Source organism: Macaca mulatta, chromosome 11 (assembly GCF_049350105.2).
Source record: "Macaca mulatta isolate MMU2019108-1 chromosome 11, T2T-MMU8v2.0, whole genome shotgun sequence".
Classification (NCBI taxonomy): Eukaryota; Metazoa; Chordata; class Mammalia; order Primates; family Cercopithecidae; genus Macaca; species Macaca mulatta.
Window position 1 is genome coordinate 140449647 of NC_133416.1, and position 26029 is coordinate 140475675.

Consider the following 26029-nt stretch of genomic DNA (forward strand, 5'->3'; position numbering starts at 1 on the left):
TAACTAGAAGTGTTTTTAGGTGTTTTATGGTTTTAACTTTCAGACCGAGTTTGGATTTAAGGTAATGCTAACTGACAGTTATCCTTGAATCTGACTATAGACAGTTGTTATTCAGTGTGAAATAAGTATAAATAAGATACATCACAGAAAATTACCAAGGTGCTCTTCCTGTTTTGTTCCATGTACAGTAAAACCATTCTTTTGTAAGCATGTATTTAAAACTGTTCTGGCATTATCAGCTGCCCAGCTGGCAAAGCTCACACCATCAGGGTGAGTTTGCTTTAATGAGGAAGGTAAGCAATTTTATTTTGTAGAAAGAGAAGTAGAGAATATGAATAGGAATGAATTTAGCATTAATGGCTGCATTGAGGGCACATTTGTAGAAGGTGTTATTAAATACAAGTAGTTTTGTAAGATCTGAAATTTATAAAAGTTTTAGCCCAAAAACACCTTATTTACATGAACTAGAGTTCTAAATACATTATTGGAAGTACATTTCTTCAAACCTGCCATTGGCATGCCATATTGGTACATACATTTAGAAGCTTCTCAACTTTCCATAAGAGTTGTTTAGGAGGGGCTGATTTATCTTACAATAGTGTACAGTCAAATACAAGCAGCATGCCTTATTACATATGGGTATGTAATACCTGATTTGGTTTTCTCAGGCAGCAATGGTTTGTATCAGGGTAAAAATCAAGTTACACTGTCAGCAGTATTAGGATATGAAAAACTCATTTATTTATTTATTTAAGGGTATACTGGATTTCTCCCATTATCTGCTCCACATCTACTCTCCTTCCTACTGTTTACTCTGTGGGGATGCACCTCATGAACTATATTAGAGGTCATCAAGCTACAGCCCATGGGCCAGGTATTTCATTTACATAGTCTATGGCTCCTTACCTCTACAACTGAAGAGTTTAATATACTGCCATAAAGGCTAAACATTTACTATCTTGCCCTTTACAGAAAAACTTGGCCAACCCCTTACTACATCAAATCTTTGCGCTCTAGTTTTTGTTTAGTGCAGCCAACATTGAGAACATTTATTTTGGAGCAATCTCCAATTAAGCAAAGTGATACAAACAATGATTTTGGAATGCCTTCATTTATAATGCAATGCTTACATTTTAATACTCTTGTAGGAGAAAAAGCAACTGTATAAATGAATGTAGAGTGACTTTCTGCAGCATTTTGAACCTACTTCAGAGAATTACACTGTGGGAAAACTACCATTGTAATGAGTGTAGCAAAATCTTAGGTATCTGAAAAGTCATACTGGATGGAATCCAGTGTCCAATCTTTTGGCAACCCTGGGCCACACTGGAAGAACTGACTTGGGCCACATATAAAATACATGAACACTAATAACAGCTATCAGTTATTGTGGCTCAAGAAAATTCTTCTGGTGTAGCCCAGGGAAGCCAAAAGATTGGATACCCCTGATTTAGAAGGAGATGTAAATATTAGAATGAATTACTATGTTCATTTTGTTCCCTTAGCGAGAGAAAGGCCAAACAACGCTCCCATCAGGGTATTAAGAAATACATTGTACCACTATCCTTGGACAACTGTGTGGTACCTACCCTCTCTAGATTGTAGATGATGCAGAACTTCTATAATGAAAGTAAGATCCCAATTTCAGTAGAGATCATGGGATCTTGGCATGGGAGGGGTTGGGTAAAATTTGCACCAGAGTCCAGGGGATGCACTGGTAATGAGAATTTTAACCATATAGGTGGCAATGGCTAAATGATTATGGGGTTCCTAGAAATAAATGGATAGGCCACAAATATACTATCTGACATATGGTTGAAGCCAGTTCACAGTCTTAAATATTCTCAACTGAGGGAGAGGCAGGTCCCTTTAAGAAAGACTATTGTAGGCCGGGCGCGGTGACTCAAGCCTGTAATCCCAGCACTTTGGGAGGCCGAGACGGGCGGATCACGAGGTCAGGAGATCGAGACCATCACGGTGAAACCCCGTCTCTACTAAAAATACAAAAAACTAGCCGGGCGAGGTGGCGGGCGTCTGTAGTCCCAGCTACTCGGGAGGCTGAGGTAGGAGAATGGCGTGAACCCGGGAGGTGGAGCTTGCAGTGAACTGATATCCGGCCACTGCACTCCAGCCTGGGCGACAGAGCAAGACTCCGTCTCAAAAAAAAAAAAAAAAAACAGACTATTGCAGTGGGGGCCAGGGGGCTCATATCTACACTGTGAAAAACTGCTAACTTCTATTTTCATACTGAGCTAAAATATCCTTCAGAAATAAAAGTGTTTCGGAATAAAAACAATGGAGGAAACATGGCAGCATGCTTATGCTGAAAGAAATACTAGTTTTTCATGTAGTATGAAATCTGAGAAACTTGGAAATGCAGAAATAAAGAAGTAACACTGGAGGGGTAAATATGTTTATAAATACAAGTCAGGTGTTAGGAAATTATGGTCTACGGACCAAATCAAGGCCTTTAAGCTACGAATGATTTTAACATCTTTAAAAAGCTGCTTAGAAAAATAAGAATATGCAACAGTGACCATATATGGCCTGCAAAACCTAGAATATTTACTCTCTGGACCTTCAAAGTTTGTCAACTCTGATAGAAATATTGACTTTACGTAAGAGTATCTGGTGGATTATAAAATACACATCAGACTAAATAGCGCAACAATAGCACAAGAAAGGAGGAAGATGGTTAAAAGATGAGTCTGGGAACATTGTGAAAGTAGTAAAAGTATTAATTTGGCTCTCATAATCTGGGGGCTGGTTAAGTGTGTTCTATTTGGGGAAATTCGTAAAGCTGCATGCCTTTATGTATTATTATGTATTATGCTTCAGAAAAAAAAAGTTTTTTTAAAAGAACTCTCCCAGAAGATTAATCTTCAGTATTGGAAAAAGAAGTTACTATGAATGCAGAAAGGGGATAGAGCAGCAGATGCAATCAATATTAGTAAAGAACAGTCGTGGGAGAATGACCACAATTCTGTACTTTTTTTGGAAAGCAACAATCAAATGCTTTGGGAGACTTAAGATACTCACAAATAGGTAAAGCTGGGTTAACTTTTGTTGCTGTGATGTGCCCAAAAGAATTTTCTATGATACCTCAATGTTTCTAAGGACGGGGGGCTAAGTGATTCATGCCTGTAATCCCAGTACTTTGGGAGGCTGAGGCAAGCAGATCACTTGAGGTCAGGAGTTTGAGATCAGCCTGGCCAACATGGTGAAACCCTATCGCTACTAAAAATACAAAAAATTTGCTGGGTGTGGTGGTGCATGCCTGTAATCCAAGCTACTTGTGGAGGCTGAGGCATGGAGAATTGCTTGAACCCAGGAGGTGGAGGTTGTAGTGAGCTGAGATTGTACCACTGTACTCCAGCCTGGGCGACAAAGCAATATTCCATCTCAACAAAACAAAACCAGAAAAAGAAAAAGGACAGGAAATTTGTTAAATCCCTCTGAAGAGATCCAAGAAATTTCAGAGCAAAAAGAGGTACCAAAACCTGCATATTGGGTACCAGTGATTTGGAAGAAAGAGTCCAAGTCCTTAGCAATAGTTTAAAAAGTCTGCCTTTAAAAGGCAGGACACAGAAAAAGTGGCAAAAACTGTAAAAAAATTATCTGGTATGTTAACAATTCTTTTAAGAAAAAAAAAGGCAGAAAGATTGCTTGAGCCCAGGAGTTTGATACCAGCCTAGGCAATATAGTGAGACCCCATCTCTACAAAAAATATAAATAAAAAAATTATCCAGGTATGACAGCACATGCCTGTGGTCCCAGCAACTGAGGAGGCTGAGGTAGGAGGATCACATGAGCCCAGAAGGTTGAGGTGGCAGTGAGTTGAGACTGTGCCACTACACTCCAGTCTGGGCAAGAGTGAGACACTGTCTCAAAAAAAGGGAGAAATAAATATTACAGAAATAAGTTTTTAAAATAAATTCTGCATCATGAATACCCACAATATCACAAAGGACAAAATTACACAGAAAAAATGGATATTGCATCAAAAAATATTTTAGAAAAATCAAAACTCCCATGAAACTGTGCTCATAGGTGGAAAATATAATTTTATGTGTTTGACATGCATTTCTTAAGTTAGAGGTGAATTTAAGTCGTGACATGTATTAGCCATGAATTTCCTGTTTATGCTAAAACAAATCTCATTGTCTTTTAAAAAGTGAATGCAACTTATGAAAAGATTAAAAAGGAAACCCAATAACTATAGAAAATTTAACAATAAAGAAAAATTAAAAAAATTAAAAAGTGAATACTAAGGAAATTAGTTTTCGGCAAATTTCATACATGAACTATTGCAAATAAAAAGCTTCCTAGTCGCTCAAGATTTTTTTATACAAAAGTGTGATCTTTTTAAAACACATAATTTCAATCTTTGAAAAATGTAAATAGTTCCTCATAACTCTTCAAATAAAGTATAAACTCATGTCATAGCTGGCAAGGTCTTTTATTATCTGGCCCCTGCCTCCTTTCAATCTGGTTTCATATACTCTTCTCCTTACCCTTTTGCCTAACCGTTTTCCAGTTACTGGATTTACTTTCTGTTCCACAAATATGTCAAATCCTGGTGAGTCCTTTTGCTCTTGCTGTTCTATTTAGAAAGCTCTTCCTCTGTCCCTCCGCCTCCTGCCCATGGAGCCGGAATAAGGAGCTCCCTACTCCTCCTTTACCTTCGTATTTCAAGTTAAATGTTAACTTTCTCATGTAGACCTTTCCTGTCTGCTCTTTCTCATTTTTTTTTTTTTTTGGAGACAGAGTCTTGCTCTGTTACCCAGGCTGGAGTGCAGTGGCACTATCTCGGCTCACTGCAACCTCTGCCTCTTGGGTTCAAGTGATTCTCCTGCCTCAGCCTCCCAGTAGCTGGGACTACAGGCGCGCGCCATCACGCCCAGCTAGTTTTTGTATTTTTAGTAGAGCTGGGGGTCTCACCATGTTGCCTAGCCTGGTCTCGAACTCCTGAGCTCAGGCAATCCACCCACCTTGGCCTCCCAAAATGTTGGGATTACAGGCGTGAGTCACCGTGCCTAGCCCTGACTGCTTTTTCTAACACAATTCCCTGTTCTAATCAGAGAATCTTATTTGTATCCTTCATATTTTGAATTCTGCCTAGAGTAAGAGGAAGTCTAAAAAGTATCCACACCCTTTATCAACACTTTCAAAAAGTTTGCCTTTAAAAGGTAGTAAATAGAAATGGTAAGTTAAAAAATATATTTTCCCCAGCACTTGGGGAGGCCGAGGTGGGCGGATCATGAGGTCAGGAGATCGAGACCACCCTGGCTAACACGGTGAAACCCCGTCTCTACTAAAAATACAAAAAATTAGCCGGGCGTGGTGGCGAGCGCCTGTAGTCCCAGCTACCTGGGAGGCTGAGGTAGGAGAATGGTGGGAACCTGGGAGGCGGAGCTTGCAGTGAGCCGAGATAGCGCCACTGCACTCCAGCCTGGGTGACAGAGCGAGACTCCATCTCAAAAAAAAAAATACATATATATATATATATATATATTTCAATTTTTAAAATCTGGTATTTAAAAAAATGAAAAGAATTTATTTGTCCAAAAATATCCTAAGCAAATTACAACTTTGAAGATATTAAAATCATGCTTTAAAAAGTATTAAGAATGATAGAATTATTTTTAAAAAATAGACCACAGCTCTGTTCACTAAACTAGGCATCTTAAAAAAAGACAAAATAAAAAAATTATGATATAAGTAACCATTGATAAAACTTTGGTGTTATGTCTCCATATTTTCAATGCACACACACATATTTATAACATGCATTAAAAAGTCATACCATAATATTTTGTGACTATTTAAAATTCATAATGTATCAAATATATCTCCACATGTCAATCCACACAGAATTACATTTTAATGACTGAATTATATTCCATTTTATTATACTGTTACTGGGAATTTAGGAATTTTCCAGTTTTTCACTAGGGCATGAAACTGAGGTGAATATTGTTACTTATGCATGCTTATATGAAAAATCCTTTTATAATATCTGTTTAAAATATTTAGGTTTCAAATATTTAAAGGTTATAAATATTCCAGCTTTGGACATTTATTGCTTAACTTTCCCAAGTTTTTTTTTTGGTTTTTGTTTTTAGACAGGGTCTTACTCTGTCACCCAGGCTGGAGTGCAGTGTTGCAATCACGGCTCACTGCAGCCTCAACCCCACTGCAGCTCAAGTGATCCTCCTACCCCAGCATCTCTAGTGGCTGGGACAGATTCATGCTACCATGGGCAATTTTTTTTTTGGTAGAGATGGGGTTTTGCCATGTTGCCTAGGCTGGTTTCAAACTCCTGGGCTCAAGCAATCTACTCATCTCAGCCTCCTAAAGTGCTTGGATTACAGATGTGAGCCAGCATATCCACCCAGTAAGTTTGTACTAATTTATGCTTCCATTGGTAGTCTACAGCAAGTATACCACACACTCACCAATACTTGGTCAACTCATCCCTTTTCATATTATAATATATAATGGAACAAAATATGAACACTAGCTCTACAAAAAATAAACTAAGCTTGTGTAGTGAATGGGGTGGTGGTGAGTGGGATGAGGGAAGAGAGGAGAGGGACTAGGAGAGGGACATAATATAAATAACATTAAACTGCTGTTGTCCTAAGTCTTAGTTTCTGCACACCTGTTATGGTGGAACATTTTCCTATACCTAGAAGAAAAATTAATTCCATGCATTTTTACTGTAATGGAGTCTCATGTTACTCAGGCTGGTCTCAAACTCCTGGGCTCAAACAATCCTCCCACCTCAGCCTCCAGAGTAGATAGGACTACAGGCACAACCCACTGCACCCAGCTCCTTGCAACTTTTACCTCACAATCACTTAAATAGCTTTTAAGTTAAACTTCCACTAGAATGCTAAAAGAAAAGGCACAAAATTTGTTGAAAAACCGTAAATGTTTAACTGAACACCTACACTGGGCCATGTAGTAAGAGTAAAACAATGAAAAATTTGGACAAAGTTCCCACCTTACAAAAACTTACAGTGTAGAGGGCACAATACACAAACAGGCAATACAGTGTGAAAGTGTGAGAAGTATTGTTAAAGCAGATGAGGGATACAATACCTAAAGGATAAACAGGACACGTTAAGTTAGGGAGATGGTGAAGATAAAGGGAATAATAAGAGATGAGGCCTGAAAAGGCAAGTAAGAGTTTGAGGAAGGTCTTGTAAAAAGATTTTATCTTAATTGGAGAAAAATGCCAGAAGATGATTAAAAGTGAAATGTTGTATGATCAGGTTAGTACGTTAGATGGATCACCCTGGGAAGTGTCGAGAACAGCTGATATAAACAATATTATTGATTGCAGTATTGTTATAAAAACTCTGGAGGCAAATGGATTATATTATGGTACAAGCATATAATCAAATGCTAAGCAGCTATTACAGATGAAATAGAACTACATGCACTGACACAGAAAGATGTTTAAAAAGATGTCAGATAGGCTGGGGATGATGGCCTCATGTTTGTAATCCCAGCAACTTGCAAGCGTGAGATGGGCGGATCACCTGAGGTCGGGAGTTTGAAACCAGCTTGACCAACATCGAGAAACCCCGTCTCTACTACAAATACAAAATTAGCCAGGAGTGATGGCACATACCTGTAATCCCAGCTACTTGGGAAGCTGAGGCAGAAGAATCGCTTGAACCCGGGAGGCAGAGGTTGCCGTGAGCCGAGAGACCGTGCCATTGCACTCCAGCAGGGAAACAAGAGTGAAACTCCTTCTCAAAAAAAAAAAAAAAAAAAGGATGTGGGATAAAAGGTATAACTCAATTTTTATAAAATGAAAAAGTTTGTATGTACACAGTCTGACGGAATGCACATTCACCTACAATATTAATTTTTTAAGGCACCAGAATCTGGGGTTTCCCTTCTGTGTAGGGCAGAAGTTATTTACACTGTTTTCTTCTATGCATGTATTAGTTTTATAATTAAAAAACACAAAGTTTTTTTTTTTTTTTTAATAGGATACCATGGCACCTGCATAAAAAACATACTAAAGCAAAGTACTATTCAAGTCAGAGAAACCAGTTAGGAGGCTATTGCAATAAAATCCAGGTGAGATGCCGGGCGAGACCGTGCCTGAGTCTACCTGCTGGTGTACAGGATGAGTATTCCTTATCCAAAATGCTGGGACCAGAAGTGTTTTGAATTTTGAAATATTTGCATTATACCTACCAGTTGAGCATCGCAAATCTGAAAATCCAAAATTTTAAATGCTCCAACGGGCATTTCTTTTGAAAGTCACATCAGCGCACAAATAGTTTCAAGTTTTGGAGCATGCTGAATTTCAGATGTTCAGATTTAGATGCTCAATCTGTTCCAAGATCACTGGGCCAAAATTAGAGTGAAAGTCCAGTCCCAACCAAACAAAGTACAATCCCTTGCTGAGTACTCCTCAAGATGATCTTACCCAAGAACCGCATGCAGTTGGGACCATTTTCTCGAGACAGAGTCTTGCTCTATCGCCCAGGCTGGAGTGCAGTGGCGCGATCTCGGCTCACCGCAAGCTAAGTACCCATCATCTTCTTATAGACTGCTGGAATCTAACCTATACTCCCTCTGAATTTTGTTTTCACTGGTCATGGCCCTGGTCTGATCTTTTTTCCTATCAATACTGTCATAACAATCTTCTGTATTTCTCAGGCCAAAGCCACAAACCCTAAACCCCTGCCCTTCTGGAGATTCTTTCATGGTGCCCTCTGAGAATCACCTAATAAACTCCCTTAATATCCTCAACTATTTCCCTGAACATTTCCTTTCATTAAACTTGGCTGTTCCCTGGGGAGCAAAAAACCCCTGACAACAATCACATCACAAGGGGGCTTATTCCCATTATTCCACATATCCACAGGCTGGAAGTGGGACCAGTATCTTCCTTGCTCCCTAACACTGCTTCTAACCATTGCAGCCTGGTAAAAACCAGTCCTTCCTTTCAGGCTCATACCATCTAATTATACCACATTCTACCTCTCTTCCTGGCTATCTTTTATTTTTATTTATTTATTTATTTGAGATAGTCTCGCTCTGTCGCCCAGGCTGGAGTGCAGTGGCGCAATCTTGGCTCACTGCAAGCTCCACCTCCTGGGTTCATGCCATTCTCCTGCCTCAGCCTCCTGAGTAGCTGGGATTACCAGTGCCCGCCACCACACCTGGCTAATTTTTTGTATTTTTAGTAGAGATGGGGTTTCACCGTGTTAGCCAGGATGGTCTCGATCTCCTGACCTCATCATCCACCCGCCTCAGCCTCCCAAAGTGGTAGGATTACAGGCGTGAGCCACCGTGGCTGGTCCTATCTTTTATTTAAATGACCTCTCCTCATTCATGTAAGACTTTGCTACTTGCTTATGAAACCTATAATCATCTATCTATATTTTATTGGCCAGGAACAGTAGAAATGGCATCTCTTGGCTACAAAGGGGTTGGGATAAGTAGTTTTGTAGCTAAACACAATATTACTGTTAGCAAAACTGAGAATCTATTCATAAAGAATAAAAAATATATATATTTAGTTAGTACTTAGCAGTGGCTGCCACACAGTAGTTCTTAGGAAACACAAAATAGCATTATATAGTTCACATATTCTGACCACTGCTCAGTGAACTTAGGTGTAAGGAAACAAACAGGTAATTTAAACCAACCCACCCATTTTTCTAGTCCTGAGAGAATGGTGGAAGTACCCCTCTGCCTCATGGCAAACACCAATCCTTTTGTTTGTGCTCTAAACAGCGACACCCCATTCTCAGAAGCTTATATTAAACTTTACTAAGCTGCATATTAAACCTCACCATACTACATTCATCACATTAGAATTCAAACATGTTCTAGTTTTTCATATTTTAAACATATTATCTTTACTCCAAATCTTTCTCCAGCTACTACCATTTCTCCTATTATTCAAACTTGTCTATATCCAGTCTTTACTTCTTTGCCCTTCATTGATTCCTAAAGTCAGCCCAATCTAGCAACCATCTTCAATGTACCAGTTATTTTGAACTGCAATCACGAATGATCTTCACATGGCTGTATGTGTTTACCTTTTTAGACTTCATTTAATTTGATCCCTAACACTAAAAAGTTACCTTCACCATTTTTTTTTTTGAGACGAAGTCCTGCTCTGTCACCAGGCTGGAGTGCAGTGGTGAGATCTCATCTCACTGCAACCTCAGCCTCCCGGGTTCAAGTGATTCTCCTGCCTCTCAGCCTCCTGAGTAGCTGGGACTACAGATGTACGCCACCACACCCAGCCAATTTTTGTATTTTAGTAGAAACAGGGTTTCACCATGTTGGCCAGGATGGTCTTGATCTCCTGATCTTGTGATCTGCCCGCCTCAGCCTCTCAAAGTGCCAAGATTACATGTGTGAACCATCACGCCTGGCCAACTTCACTTTCCTTTTTGAAACTCGTTTGTCTTGGTTCAGTGAAACTCCACTCTTCTTGTTTTCTTATCTCTCTACTATGGTTCCTTTAAATGTACATCTTCAGGGTAGGTGGCAGACATTCTCTTTTCATTCTTATTCACCTTCACAAAACTTGTTATAGTCTCTTTACTGATGTCACTAAAATTTGTATCTCTATCTAGACACCTCCTCAGTTCTAGAATTGCATACCAACCTCTTCATCTGGATGTCTCACCATCCTGAAGCTAACATGAATAGCTACAACAGCAGCCACTGCCTTCTTTCTTCCACCGTATGCCGCTCCTGTATTTTGTTAGAACTAATCTGGTATCTGCAAGACCAAGCAACAAAATCTCATGCTTTATTTAGCATTTAAAATTTGTAACTTCCCCTCGATCTGAAAACTTTCTGTAGTTCCAACACTGAAATGTTGGGATACTCTTTTTGCTGCTCTAAACACTTGCTTTCAGTGATCTTGGCTCTATCTTCCTCTGCTGCTTAAGCATAAAAGTTCTGTCAACATTCCTTTTCCATATTTTTTTTTATGTTCCTCTTCAAATGTGTACATCCAACATAAAACATTTAACTCTATATACCTGTTTTTCTACAATATCGTGACTGCGTTGACTGTATTTATGTAGTGCTTTAAAAAAATATCAGTAAAAGCCAGGCATGGTGACTCATGCCTGTAATCCTAGTACTTTGGGAGGCAAAGGCAGGAGGACTGCTTCAGCCCAGGAGTTTAAGAACAGCCTGAGCAATGTAGGAAGAGCCTGTCTCTACAAAATATATATTTTTAAAATTAGCCAGGCATGGTGGCATGCATTTGTGATCCCAACTACTGAGGAGACTGTGGTGGATCACCTGAGCCCAGGAGGTCGAGGCTGCAATGAGCCATGACCACACCACCGCACTCTAGCCTGAGAGACAGAGACTCTGTCTGAAAAACTTAAAAAAAAAAAATCAACTAACATATTTTTATCAGCCTGGCAAGGTGGCTCATGCCTGTAATGCTAACACTTTGGGAGGCTGAGGTGGGTGGAACACCTGAGGTCAGCAGTTTGAGACCATCCTGGCAAACATGGTTAAACCCCGTCTCTATTAAAAATGCTAAAATTAGCCAGGCGTGGTGGTGGGCACCTGTAATCCCAGGTACTCAGGAGGCTGAGGCAGGAGAATCACTTGAATCTGGGAGGTGGGGGCTGCAGTGAGCTGAGATTGTGCCACTGCACTCCAGCCTGGGCAACAGAGTGAGACTCCATCTCAAACAAACAAACGAACAAACAAAAAACTTTATTTTTCTCACAGAGAAACATGTCCAAATACAAGCAGTGCAGGGCTGCTACAACTATTTAAAGATTTCTTTGAGGAACAGGGATCTCTTTCTTCTATTTCATCCCTTGGCCACAGTTGTCATTTTCATGGTCACAAGATAGCTCTTTCAGCAGCTTCAGGAACGGCCAAGTCATAGGGACAAAGATGAAGTGCAAAAAGTAGAGGACAAGATAGATAGTTTTGTTCTCAGTGATATGTCTATTTTTTAATCAGCAGGAATGAATGATATGGCTACCCTTAGCTACAAGAAGTCAAAGAGTTCTATAACCACATACCTTATTGTTCTTGGCCAGATGGAATTCATTAGTAAGGAAAGATGAGCTCAATGTTTGGTTGGCTGCTAGCAATAGCAGCCTCACTGGGCCAGAAAACAACTTTCATAAAAACACCAACAAAGCAGTAAAATATAGTCCGGATTCTTTGAACACAATGGAATTAACCCAGGAACCAACAATAAAAAGATAACTGAAAATATACATACCTCACCTATTAAAAATACCTAATTCCAAACAGCCATGGATCAAAAACAGTTGTAATTAGTATTTATAGAACAAAATGTTGTATTACGAAAGAGCCATTTATAACCTTAAATGGTTATTTTAGAGAACAAAGACTGAGACAAGGAGCTTGCAATCCACCTTAAGACAATGAAAACAGCAATTCTACATTCGTTAACACTTACACAGTTTCTCTCTCAGTATGAATTCTCTTGTGTATAATAAGTGAAGAGCTCTGACTGAAGGCTTTTCCACATTGAATGCATTCATAGGGTTTCTCTCCAGTGTGAATTCTCACATGCCTCCTAAGGGAAGAGGAAACACTGAAGGCTTTCCTACATTCCTTACATTCATAGGGTTTCTCTCCAGTGTGAGTTCTTACATGCATTCTAAGGGATGAGAGCCCACTGAAAACTTTCCCACAGTCACTGCATTCATAAAGATTCTCTCCGGTGTGAATTTTCTTATGAACTTTAAGGTGAGAGCTCGTGTTGAAGGCTTTTCCACACTCACCGCATTCATAGAGTTTTTCTCCAGTGTGTATTCTCTTGTGTACTATAAGGTAAGAGCTTGTACCAAAGGATTTTCCACACTGATTACATTCATAAGGTTTCTCTCCAGTGTGAGTTCTCATGTGAGCCTTAAGGGATGTTTTTTGACTGAAAGCTTTTCCACACTGATTACATTCATAGGGTTTCTCTCCAGTGTGAGTTCTTATATGTCTCCTTAAGGTTGAGGAATCATTGAACACTTTACCACATTCTTTACATTCATATTGTTTCTCACCCATGTGACTTTTCTTGTGTAAAGCAAGATTAGAAATCCTTTTGAAGGCTTTTCCACATTGATTACATTCATGTTTCTTTTCAGTATGAGTTTGTCCTTGTTTCTTAAGGGATGATTGATGACACAGGGTTTCATTTTTATTACATTCACAGGAATTCTGTACCATATGCAAATTGTTAGGTATGTGAAACATATTATGTGTGAAGTGCATTCCATGTTTAGAATATGTGTACTCTTTTTGTACTGTTTGATTTCTCTGAAGATGCCACAGAGTTGTATCACATTCATGACTTTCATAGAGCTTCTCACTTACAGAGTTTTTCACATAATTGTTTATGATTGAATTGTGTTTCAAACATCCAATCTCTGAGTAACATTTTTGGCAATGTTTACTGGCGAAAATGCTCTGTGAAAAAATAAGTTTTGATCTAAGTTTAGAGGTTTCCTCTAATTCATGATCGTCACAGAATAGCTCCTGAGATACTGTTTTCTTTGGGGCATATGTCACTTGCCTCCAATGTTCCCCTGGAATCTTACACTGTTTTCTGATCTTATGGAATTCCCAGTCTTCTTTTAATGTGGAGGACCAATTATGCATTGTGAATTTTATCATTTTCACTGCACTGGATGGCTCCTCCCATAAAATTTTCTGCACAGTTGATTCTGTGGTTTTAGGTAGAATCTTCTGGTCTGGACAGATGCCTTGGGGAATTCTCTTTTCCATATTCCTTATCTCTTCTTGATCCAATGGGGAGATCACAGTAAGCTTGCACAATTGATATTCCACGGAGGTGAGATTTCTATAGTTTTCCAACATCACATCTCTGTACAGACTTCTTTGAGCAGAATCCAGCATCATCCACTCGTCCTGAGTGAACTCCACAGCTACATCTTTGAAAGTCATTGGTTCCTGTAACCAGGTTGTCAGAAATATAGTAATCATCCTTTCCTCTTCAGCATTTCTCAGATGGAAATGGGCAGAGTCCTGTTTAGTGAAAGCCCATGTGGAAGATAGGTCCATAACTGCCATTTTTATGAGTACATAAGCCTGCATAGTGGAGTGGAGAGATCAGGATGCTTCTGTTCTTGTTTCTCCAGTCCAGTCACAGGAGGGATGCATTTCACCCAAAGTCCTCCCTGTAGCCAAAGAAGCAGGTTCAGGTAAGAGAGCTGGAAACAGGGACCCATTTGGGGAAAGGTGAATACAAAATTGTAGACCCTCCCCATTACATCCCAGCAAGGTCTAATGAGCTTAAAATCTTTACTGGGATTTGTACCGACATGCAATATAATGATCCTTACCCACTTCAAGAAATACCATCCTGATTCTTTGTACTGGCTTCTCCTTCAGACCACTTTGAGCTCTGGGTGGATGGGGCATGAGTTATTTTAAAAAATTAAAACTGAAGAGAACCAACCAGTAAAAACACATGGCTGTCAAATTAAATTTAATGTACTACTTGCTACTTTTTTTTTTTTTTTTTTTTTTTGAGACAGAGTCTTGCTCTGTCGCCCAGGCTGGAGTGCAGTGGCGCGATCTCGGCTCACTGCAAGCTCCGCCTCCCGGGTTCCCGCCATTCTCCTGCCTCAGCCTCCCAAGTAGCTGGGACTACAGGCGCCCGCCACCTTGCCCGGCTAGTTTTTTGTATTTTTTAGTAGAGACGGGGTTTCACTGTGTTAGTCAGGATGGTCTCGATCTCCTGACCTCATGATCCGCCCGTCTCGGCCTCCCAAAGTGCTGGGATTACAGGCTTGAGCCACCGCGCCTGGCCACTTGCTACTTTTTTAAGTTAACTTTTTGGGACAGAAAAATTGGCCGGGCGCGGTGGCTCAAGCCTGTAATCCCAGCACTTTGGGAGGCCGAGGCGGGCGGATCACAAGGTCAGGAGATCGAGACCACAGTGAAACCCCGTCTCTACTAAAAATACAAAAAATTAGCTGGGCGCGGTGGCGGGCGCCTGTAGTCCTAGCTACTCAGGAGGCTGAGGCAGGAGAATGGCGTGAACCCAGGAGGCGGAGCTTGCAGTGAGCCGAGATCGCGCCACTGCACTCCAGCCTGGGCAACAGCGTGAGATTCCGTCTCAAAAAAAAAAAAAAAAAAAAAGAAAAATCATTTCCCTGTGAAACACACCTGTTATATATAAATTTCTTCTGTAACTTGTTTACAAGAATAACCTTACAGGACTGACAATTTGGCTGCTACCCTACCAAGGAATTTTATTGAAGTTAAAGGTGTATATGTGACTTTGAAACACATGTTCATTTCAATGAGAACATATGGACACAGAGTGGGGAACACACACTGGGACCTGTCGGGGGAGGGCAGCAAGGAGAGCATTAGGAAAAAGAGCTAATGCATGCTGGGCTTAATACTTAGGTGATGGGTTGATAAGTACAGCATATGTTACCTATGTAACAAACCTGCACATCCTGTGCATGTACCCTGGAACTTAAAAGAAACAGATGTTCATTTGATTACTTCCAGTTTAACCTCCCTCCCTAAAGTCCATATTGTCATCTATGATAGTTTATTCTATCTAACACTTGAATGGGGTCAAGTGACAAAGGAAGAACCATGAACTGCATTCCCAAGTTTGGAGTGAGGCACTAACTATTAATATTAGATACTGTACTCTCCTGGATAATTTTTATAATGAATTTAATATAAATAACAAAATAACATATAGTGTAAATACAAAAGATACATGCTTGGGGACTTCAAGAATCACGACAAAGCACGAAACAATTTATTACACTAATATTTTTAAAGTTCTCACTTTTTGAAGACTAGGTAGTTAACCATCAAATGCAAGTCTTCTCTGTCAATACTGTACATCAATAGAACTCAGTTTTAATGGACAAAATTATAGAACTGACATTTTTATTTAGACAAAGATCTTTGACAGGTAGATTCTTTGTCCCTAAACCAGAAGTGTATATAGGTCTGTCACTTTAGGGAAACTCATTTAGAAATAGATTTTATCTGATTTGTTTACTGTATTCCTAGTACCTAGAAGAGTCCTCAGTCCATGGCAGAACTCAACAATTTGAGTAAACCAAATGAACCTATGATAATTAAGGTTTTGTACATGGGGGTATTTCTTCCATACCCACACCCTTCTTTCAAGAAGGAAAAGGAAATCGTCAGGCTTCTGGGTTGGGTACAGGGGCTAATGCCTGTAATCCCAGCACTTTGGGAGGCCACCACAGATGATTGCTTGAGTCCTGGGATTTGAGACCAGACTGGGTAACATGGTGGGACTCTAGGTCTCTACAAAAAATTTAAATATTAGCCAACCATGGTGGCATGTGCCTGAAGCCGCAGCTACTCAGGAGGCTGAGGTGGGAGGATCACTTGAGTCCAGGAGGTCGAGACTGCAGTAAACCATGTTCATGCTACCACACTCCAGCCTGGGCAACAGGGTGAAATCCTCTGCTTGAAAACGAAAACAAAAACAAAAACACACACAAACAACAACAACAATAACAATAAAGAAAGTTAGGCTTCCTCTTCAAGAAAGAAAATATGTTTGCCCTGTAGTAAAAGATGTTAAGAATTGTATTGCAGGTTTAACCCTTCATTCCTCATAGTTTTATTTCTTTTCTAGTTATAGGACTAATTACAAACACTAAACAACTTTACTAAACAACAGGAAAAAAAATTTGAATAAATGTTGAGATTCACTAGGTGAATCACCGTAGGATTTTGATTAATGTATGGATTTAACAGGGATTTCCTGAAATGTAGTTTTTAAAGTTCTATAGAAAATTAAAGATATATAAAAAAGGCAAATACTTTAAAATGCCTTACCCTATTACATTTCAAAATACATAATAAATCTCTAGTAAGTAAAACAATCATATTAGGGCAATAATAGAAAACAAAACAGTATCTTCAGAAACAGATTCATGTGTAGCTAGACATTTAGTACATAACAAAGATGTCACTTTAAATCGGTGGGGGGAAGGATGAACTATTTAATAAACGATATCAAGACAAATGGCTTTCTGTTTGGAAAAAAACACACCCTTCACATTCACAAATTCCAGATGGATTAAAGATGTGCATATGTGTTGAACAGGAATTCCAGAAGAGGGGAAAAAAAGGAAATAGAAAAGAAGCAATGTGAGATATAATGATTGTTTTTACTCCAAGCTGAAAGAAGGATACATAAGTCCTTGATCTGAAAGCCTGTATACCATGTGCCATGTAGAATACATTTTAAAAATATACCAGCTACCAGCTACACTGAAGGTAAACTACAATATCAAGAATAATGTGTAAAACTTTAAAGTTACTGAAGAAAAAAGGCTAATTATATACAAGGGAATATCCATTATACTGACTACAGAATTCTCAGTTGCAAAGATAGAGGCCAAGAAGGCAATACAATAGTATCTTCAAAGTACTAAAGGAAAACAACAACAACCTAGAATTCAACTGTATGCTAAAGACTGAGAGCAATATAAAAGGCATCTATGTGGGTGTGTGTGTTTACCACTCAAGATAGTTCCTGAAGGAACTACTAAAAGGATGTAAGCTGAACTCAAAAGCAAGCAGTGGGGTGGAGGAATAAAACGAAAGCAAAGGAGGAATTCAGAGGAAACAATGTAAGAAATAGAAAACAACAAACTTCAAAGCAACAACAGCATATTCAAAAGAGCAGACAGCAAGAGAAACTGGAATTAAAACAACATGGAGACATAATTTTTCTATGGAAAAACCATAAAGACTTCAAATTGTATAAACGTTATCTGGACCATGAGTCAAAGAAATAAATTTTAAAAATTCATGAGAAAACAGAAAAATCTGAACACTGCCTATATATTTATTATTTACTTATTTTTTAGAGGCAGAGTCTCACTATATTGGCCAGGCTGACCTTGAAATCCTGGCTTAAGTGATCCTCCACCTTAGCCTCTTAGCCTCCGGAATGGCTGGGACTACAGGCATACCCTCCCCACCCCACTCCCTGGCTTTTGACTATAAATTTGATATAAAGGAATTACAAATTTTGCAGGTGTGAGAATATCCTACTTAAGAAGGAGTACTTATCATTCAGAGATACATTTTGAGCTATTTACAAATAATATATAATGTCCAAGATTTGCTTCAAAATAGAACAATGGGGCCTTCTTCACAAGATGGTGCTGATGGCGAAGAAGGAAACTCCTGCCTCTCCTAAGGCTAAAACCAAAGCAAAGGCTTTGAAGGCCAAAAAGGCAGTGGTGAAAGGCATCCACAGCAACAAAAAAAAAAGAAGATCCACATGTCACTCACCTTCTAGCAGCCCAAGAACTGAGACTCTGGAGGCAGCCCACGTATCTTCAGAAGAGCACCCTCAGGAGAAACAAGATTGACCACTGTGCTATCATCAAATTCCTACTGAGTGTCTGCCATGAAGAAGATAGAATGTAACACACTTGTGCTCATTGTGGATCTTAAAGCCAACAACAAGCCTTCCTCACAGGCTTGTGAAGAAGCTCTATGACACTGATGTGGCCAAGGCCAACACCTTGATCAAGCCTGATGGAAAGAAGAAGGCATATGTTTGACTGGCTCCTGGTTACCATGCTCTGGATGTTGCCAACAAAATTGAATAATCTAAACTGAGTCCAGCTGGCTAATGCTAAATATGTATGTCTTCTCATCAGGAAACAACAAAATAGGATGATTGGTACACTATACTATTATACTTGTATATGTGTTTGAAAATTTCGTAATTTGAAAAATAATCAGAGATATTTCCTCTATGAAATAAGAATAGAACTCTATGGATTTTTTTGTAATTTCCCAGGAAATTAAAAATTATAATGTAAAAACTCCCCCAAAAGGTACAAGGGTTAAAAGATAAACTTAGGGCTGGGCGTAGTGGCTCATGCCTGTAATCACAGTACTTTGGGAGGCCGAGGCAGGCGGATCACGAGGTCAGGAGATTGAGACCATACTGGCTACTGTGAAAGCCCGTCTCTACTAAAAATATAAAAAATTAGCCAGGCGTGGTGGCAGGCGCCTGTAGTCCCAGCTAAGCGGGAGTGTGAGGCAGAATGGCATGAACCCAGGAGGTGGAGCTTGCAGTGAGCCGAGATTGCGCCGCTGCACTCCAGCCTGGGCAACAAAGCAAGACTCCGTCTCAAACAAAAAAAAAAAGAAAAAAAATAAACTTAAGGAACTTTTCTAGAAAGCTGATCTTGGCTGAACACAGTGGCTCACTCCTGTAATCCCAGCACTTTGGGAGCCGAGGTGTGCGAATCACTTGAGGTCAGAAGTCTAAGACCAGCCTGGCCAACATAGTGAAACTCTGTCCCAGCTAAAAATACAGCAACAAAAAAAGGTGGATGTGTTGGTGCACACCTGTAATCCCAGCTACTCGGGAGGCTGAAGCAGGAGAACTGCTTGAACCCAAGAGGTAGAGGCTGCAGTGAGCCAAGATGTGCCACTGCACTCCAGCCTGCACAACACAGTGAGACTCTGTCTCAATAAATAAATGAATAAAGCTGATCTAAAAGAACAAGAGTAAGTGAAAAAAAGACAACTATATGAGCAATTTTAAGGTCCAACCCCAGATTACTCAGAGTTCCAGAAAGAAAAAAAGGGAGGAAGAAACAAATATGGGAAAACTTTTTTTTTTTTTTGAGACAGAGTCACTCAAGCTGGAGTGCAGAGGCGCAATCTCAGCTCACTGAAACCTCCGCCTCCCAGGTTTAAGCAATTCTCTGCCTCAACCTCCCAAGTAGCTGGGATCACAGGTGCCGGCCACCACGCCTGGCTAATTTTTGTATTTTTAGTAGTAGAGACGAGGTTTCACCATCTCGGCCAGCCTAGTCTTGAACTCCTGACTTCATGATCTACCCACTTCGGCCTCCCAAAGTGCTGGGATTACAGGCGTGAGCCACAGTGCCTAGCCAGAAACTTCTTATTCCTTTAAAAAACACAGTATCTAAGAATTTATCCATCAAAGCAAGTAATTTCTTTAAATATTAGAACACACATCATCATGAAATCTTTGAATACCAAAGAGCTCCAAGAGATGATAAACAGATTACACAGAAAGCAACATTAGCAGGTATGAAATAGGACTTCTCAACAGTAACGGTAACACTGCCCCATTTCCTATCCAGCTTCACTGGCTTTCAAAATTCTAATGGAAAGTAACTTCCCACTGAGATTTGTATACTAGGTGAAAACACCACACAAATGTGAGGACAAAGTAATTTCTATTCATTTCTACAACTTTAATATATGTAAATCATATGGACCCTTTTTCAAGGCAGTAAGATTACAATCCAGCAAACAGGAATAGAAGTGCTTTATAGGAAACAGGAGATCTAACACAGAGGTGAGATGAGGAAACTGATGAGGGTAAAAGGGAAGCCCAGTGGTATGCCAGTGTGCTGCATGCCTACAGAGTAACTGATCAATCTACATTGTAGGGGGATGTCCAGAAAAGGAGAAAAGTGGTAAGACTGTATGACAGATTAGCCCTTGAGGAAAATGGAACCAAAAGACATTTTACATAGATTTAAGAAAACCTAAGTAAATGAATAAAAAAGGCAGTCATTATAAACAAGAAAGGTAAACCTTGTACAAGAAAGAAACATTGGCCGGGCGCGGTGGCTCAAGCCTGTAATCCCAGCACTTTGGGAGGCCGAGACGGGCGGATCACGAGGCCAGGAGATCGAGAGACGATCCCGGCTAACACGGTGAAACCCCGTCTCTACTAAAAAATACAAAAAAACTAGCCGGGCGAGGTGGCGGGCGCCTGTAGTCCCAGCTACTCGGGAGGCTGAGGCAGGAGAACGGCGTAAACCCGGGAGGCGGAGCTTGCAGTGAGCTGAGATCCGGCCACTGCACTCCAGCCTGGGTGACAGAGCAAGACTCCGTCTCAAAAAAAAAAAAAAAAAAAAAAAAAAAAAAGAAAGAAAGAAACATTATGGTTCAGTACTACAGACTAGTCATCAAATGAAAACACTGAACATATTTATCCAAAATTTGTGGGAGATAATTACATTGTGATTTAAGGATGTGGAAAGAAGGCAGCCAAAGTTTTTATTTAAAAATAATGTCTGAAATCAGTGAATAAAAAAATACTGAGAGGAGTTCAAAGCCAGAATTGCTTAAATATTTTCAAGTGGTTGCCACTGGGAAGAGATGGGGTTAAGGTGTTACTTTTTTTTTATTATGAGTCTTTCAACATATTCAGCTCTTAAAAATGTACACACACATTTCTTGGAGCACAAATAGAAATAAATTAATTACCCAGTCAAATCAAGCAGCAGATGGCCAGGTGTGGTGGCTCATGCCTGTAATCCTAGCACTTCGGGAGGCCAAAGCGGGCGGACTGCCTGAGCTCAAGAGTTCGAGACCAGCCTGGGCAACACGGTGAAACCCCGTCTCTACTGAAAAATACAAAAAATTAACCGGGCATGGCAGCGTGCGCCTGTGATCCCAGCTATTGCGGAGGCTGAGGCAGGAAAATGGCTTGAACCTGGGATGCGGAAGTTGCAGTGAGCCGAGATCCTGCCATTGCATTCCAGCCTGGGCGACAGAGAGAGACTCTGTCTGAAAAACAAAAACAAAAATTGGCCGGATCAGCCGGGCTTGATGGGGCGTGAGGCAGGAGAATTGCTTGAATCCAGGTGGCGGAGGCTACAGTGAGCCGAGATCATGCCACTGCCCTCCAGCCTGGAGACAGAGTGAAACTGTCTCGGAAAAAAAAAAAAGGTAGGAAAACAGCAACAAAGTAAAAGAAAATTTTAAAATTAAGAGCAAAACTTACTGTAACAGGACCCGCCCCCAAAAAAAGACCAAAACAACAACAACAAAAAAAAACCAAATCTACATTTTTGAAAAGACTAATGTACACTGATACCTTATAGGAGTAATCAAGAAAAAAAGAACACCTAGATAATTAGGTTCAAAAAAGAAAAAAATAACAATTACAGCAGTTATTTTAAAATATTAAAAAGTAGTGATTTTAAAAATCACCACAGAAATTACTTACAGTGATAAAATAGCATGGGCAATTTTATGCCAATAAATTTGAAAAATTACACTAAAAACAATTATCTAGGAAAAGGTATCTAAAACAGAATACAAACTAAAATACCTAATCAATGAGACTTTTAAAAAACTGAGTCAGGACCGGGTGCGGTGGCTCACTCTTGTAATCCCAGCGCTTTGGGAGGCTGGCAGATCACCTGAGATCGGGAGCTCGAGACCAGCCTGACCAACACGGAGAAACCCCCGTCTCCACTAAAAATACAGAATTAGCCACGGCGTGGTGGCTCATGCTTGTAATCGCAGCGACTCCGGAGGCTGAGGCAGGAGATTCACTTGAATCCGGGAGGCGGAGCTTGCGTGAGCCGAGATCGCGCCATTGCACTTTAGCCTGGGCAACAAAGAGCGAAACTCCGTCTCAAAACAAACAAAAATTGAGTCAGAAGTTAAACGCGTACTAAATAAGACCAAAGGTTCTGCATGCAAATTGTACCAAACTTTTGGAGGCGGGGCGGGGGGCGGTGGGGGGTGGTGACCTGTTTTACAGAATAGAAGAGACTGTGCTGTCCAAATTATTATGAAGTTTATAAAATCTTGTTAGTATAACGGGCAAGGAGAGTACACAAAAAGATTAAAATGCAATCTTGTGAGCATAAGTGAAGTCAAAGGGAGACAGCCAATTGAATACACCAGAGTATAATGCAATAGGTGAAAAAAACTATGGCTGTGATTCAACCCATTATTAGATTTGGAGATTCAAGAGGCTGCTGGACAGGGAGGCGTGCACCCTCAGCCCTCCCGTGTTGCTTAGAAAAGGAGGCAAACGCGCGCCCCCGGTCCCCCGGCGCTCCCTGCGTGGCACACACAGCCAGCCCGGGACCCCTCCGCCCCTCGCGCCCCTGGTCCCCGCGCGCCACTCGCACCCGGTAAGGGGCCCCTCCTCCCTCAAGGGCCTCTCCCACCGCCGCCTCCCAGGCAGGCTCCCCGAGGCCCAAACTTCCGTGAGGCGACGCCTGCACGCAGGAGAACTCAGTGGGCGAGGCTGAGCCCACGAGACGCATCCCGGTTGAACAAGCCACCGCCCTGCACGCTCACCCATCCTCGGCGCCCGCCTCCAGGCGCCCGCGGTCCAGCCTAAGGGGGACGTAAGGCCGAACTACGTTTCCCAGGAGCTTGTGCGCCGCCCCGCGGAAGGAGCGTGGTCCGTGCGTCACGAGCGCGCTCTCGGCGGAAGGCCCGTCACGGAAGTGTCCGTCACGGAGTGGCGGCTGGGGCGCCGGCGGGGAAACGCCGATTCTAGGATCCCGGGGCGCGCGGCTGACGGGCTGGGGGCGGGGTGCGGCCTGAACGCCAGGCTGGGGCGCGTGCGTCACGGTGTGTGTGAGGGGTGCGTGTGCGTGCGTGCGCGGCAGGGGCGGGCGCAGGACTAATGGGGCGGGGCGGGGCGCGTGCGCGTGCGTGACGTCAGGCCACGGGGAGGTGGCGCCGTAGTGCCGGGCCGGCCTCAGACACCGCTCTGACGCCGCTGCTCGCGCTGCGCGGGGAATGGAGTCGCGTTCTCTGTTTTGCCGTTGCTGCTGCCTTTGTGACGAGATCGCTTTCTCCCATCGAACCTTCTAGTTGCTTATTGCAGGTATACACGAAAGTGCTGAATTTTGTGTTTGCATCGTAATGAGACGCGTGTTGAACCCTTTAGTAATGTAGCAGTGTATTAGCTTCGTATTTCTAGGTAGACGGTAATTTTGTCAATGAAAAATTCTAACGGTGATAGTCACCCCTTGCCGGAGTCACTCTCCCTCGCGCGGCCCAGGCGTTCACGGCGGACGTTCTTGTTCTGTGGAGAATAACGGCTGCGCCTGGAGATTGACGCAGAGTGGGCGGCGGTGGTAGTAAGTTTGAGCCAGGTATTTTGAGTAATACAAAATAAGGTTTCTTCTAGTCTAACTTCCATTTTTCCCCCAGCTGGGATAGATGTTTAAAATTTTACCAATGGCCTTTCTAGCATTTATTGAAATAGTGACGCCAATTTGTGTGTGGTCTTTTGAAAACAAATCCTGCGTCTCTAGCTCCTAGCTTCCTCATCTTCAATTTTGTTTTTTAATCAAATAGGTTAACTAGAGGTGTGTTTGTTTAATCTACTTTTTTTGTTTTCAGAGACAGATGATAAGTTTACTATATTTTTATTTTCCCTTGACGCTAGATTTGTTAATTAAAATTGTATATAGGCCATCTAACACATAATATGAGTGTCAAAGATAAGGTTAACATCAAGATTTGGTACGTAGATCCCACCCAAAGTGTATGCAGAAGTTGAACAATTTCAATTCTAGCTATACATTAATTGCAGAAAGAGACTTAATTAAAAAAAAAAAAAGTAAAAGGGAAGGCAGGATGTCACCCAGAATGCCAGCCAACAAATATTATTAGGTTAGAGATGACTGCAGTTAGCTCTCCGAGAACTGGATAGCTCACCTCCTCCCTACCACTTTGAAAATCACTTCCACATTAACTTTTGTGACACAACTAATCTCTTCTGTTTTATTAAAATTGTTCCCCATCTTCCAAAGCCTCCTGGATGGTAAGTTGCACACACTCCTGCCTCTTTTTGAAAATTACATTTGTTTTTTCATTACTTCTCTCACCATGCATTTCTTTAGTTCTTAGCATATGCCAGTCACAAGGGCAGAGATTTGAGATACACATCGTAAATTAAATGAGAATATATGCTTATCAGTATTTTATGTAAGCACCGTCTGGAAATTCTACTTAGGACAATATTTAAGTAGATATGAGGCTTACCTTCTGGAAAAGAGATTACAAAATTATCCTTATTAATTAAGTCCCCTAAATGAGAAGAGATTCAATTATCAATAATTTGTAGTAAAGTGACTGAAAAGGAAATAATAAGCTAATAGATTGACTTGCTGTCCTCAACAAGTTAGCACATACTTTTATTTTTAAAAAGTCTACACAATAGGAATAAAATAATTTTAGCTAGAAATATATGTGAACTATATGAGAAAAACTTCAAAACCTTACTACGCAATGTAGAAGAATAAAGGGTAAGAATAAAAACAGATTTGTTTATAGATTATATTCAGTTGTCAAGAAAATCGGAGAATTTTGTTTTGTTTTTGTTTTGAGATGGAGTTTTGCTCTTGTTGCCCAGGCTGGAGTGCAATGGCGCGATCTTGGCTCACTACAACCTCTGCCTCCAGGGTTCAAGCAATTCTCCTGCCTCAGCCTCCCTGGTAGCTGGGATTACAGGCTCCTGCCACAACGCCCAGCTAATTTTAGCTCTTAGCATATGCCAGTCACAAGGGCAGAGATTTGAGATACACATCATAAGTTAACGAGCAACAAGAGCGAAACTCTGTCTCAAAAAAAAAAAAACAAAACATTATTTTAAGGAAACAGAAATTTCTTATTGTTAATATCTCTGTTGTGCCTACAAGAGACTCTTTCATCAGCAGTACTCTTTCTGGCATGTCTCATGTCAGCCAGGACTTTCAATTCTTCTGGCTATGAAGCAAGGTTGGGACTATGATATAGGCCACCTTTGTCTGTATATGTGCCTCTTTGTCTTATGATGAACATCCAAGAACATTACTTTTTTCTCTTTCCACACAATGTCTCCTTGCTGCCTGATCCTAACATTTCCTGTTAAATATTTTATTGTGAAAAATTTTGAACATACGGCTAAATTATAAGAAGTTTACAGTGAATACTTATAAACCTTCCCATCTAGACTCTACCATTAATATTTCACTATACCTAATTTTAACAAATACCTGTCTGTCCCTATTTTTATTCATCAGTTCATTGTATTTTTTTATTTTTTTCAAAGTAAATTGACATGGGTACATATTCCCTAAAAATTTCAGAATGCCTGTGTATTAACTAGAATTCTATATTTGTTTAGGTTTTTCTTTAGATGTGAAATGTACAAAACATGAAAAGTGCAAAT

At 40.7% G+C, this 26029-nt stretch overlaps 3 protein-coding genes across 10 annotated transcripts in view; 2 read left to right on the plus strand and 1 right to left on the minus strand.

The window, feature by feature from the left end:
* ZNF268 (zinc finger protein 268) overlaps positions 1–26029 on the plus strand; it is a 277188-nt gene that overhangs the window by 179479 nt on the left and 71680 nt on the right. The gene's annotated exons all lie outside the window — the stretch shown is intronic.
* Positions 7207–23212, minus strand: ZNF891 (zinc finger protein 891). 8 transcript variants are annotated; one of them, XM_028830251.2, is made up of 6 exons: positions 23158–23212; positions 22172–22453; positions 21322–21461; positions 18343–18455; positions 12461–14198; positions 7207–7763 (listed from the first exon to the last, which is right to left on the minus strand). In XM_028830251.2, exons 5-6 carry the CDS (start codon positions 14113–14115, stop codon positions 7655–7657), a joined length of 1764 nt encoding a protein of 587 aa, XP_028686084.2. In that variant the 5' UTR covers positions 14116–14198; positions 18343–18455; positions 21322–21461; positions 22172–22453; positions 23158–23212; the 3' UTR covers positions 7207–7654. The 8 variants fall into 8 exon arrangements, 6 of the variants coding, with proteins under 6 accessions (XP_028686084.2, XP_077812065.1, XP_077812064.1 ...); XM_077955941.1 differs by lacking the exon at positions 18343–18455 and adding an exon at positions 10658–10774 and having other exon boundaries at positions 7632–7763; XR_013401727.1 differs by lacking the exon at positions 7207–7763 and adding an exon at positions 10630–10774.
* ZNF10 (zinc finger protein 10) overlaps positions 23569–26029 on the plus strand; it is a 30212-nt gene continuing 27751 nt past the window's right edge. The window contains exon 1 of the mRNA XM_015109755.3: positions 23569–23695. The gene's annotated coding sequence lies outside the window, so the exon portion shown is untranslated. The remainder of the gene's footprint in view (positions 23696–26029) is intronic.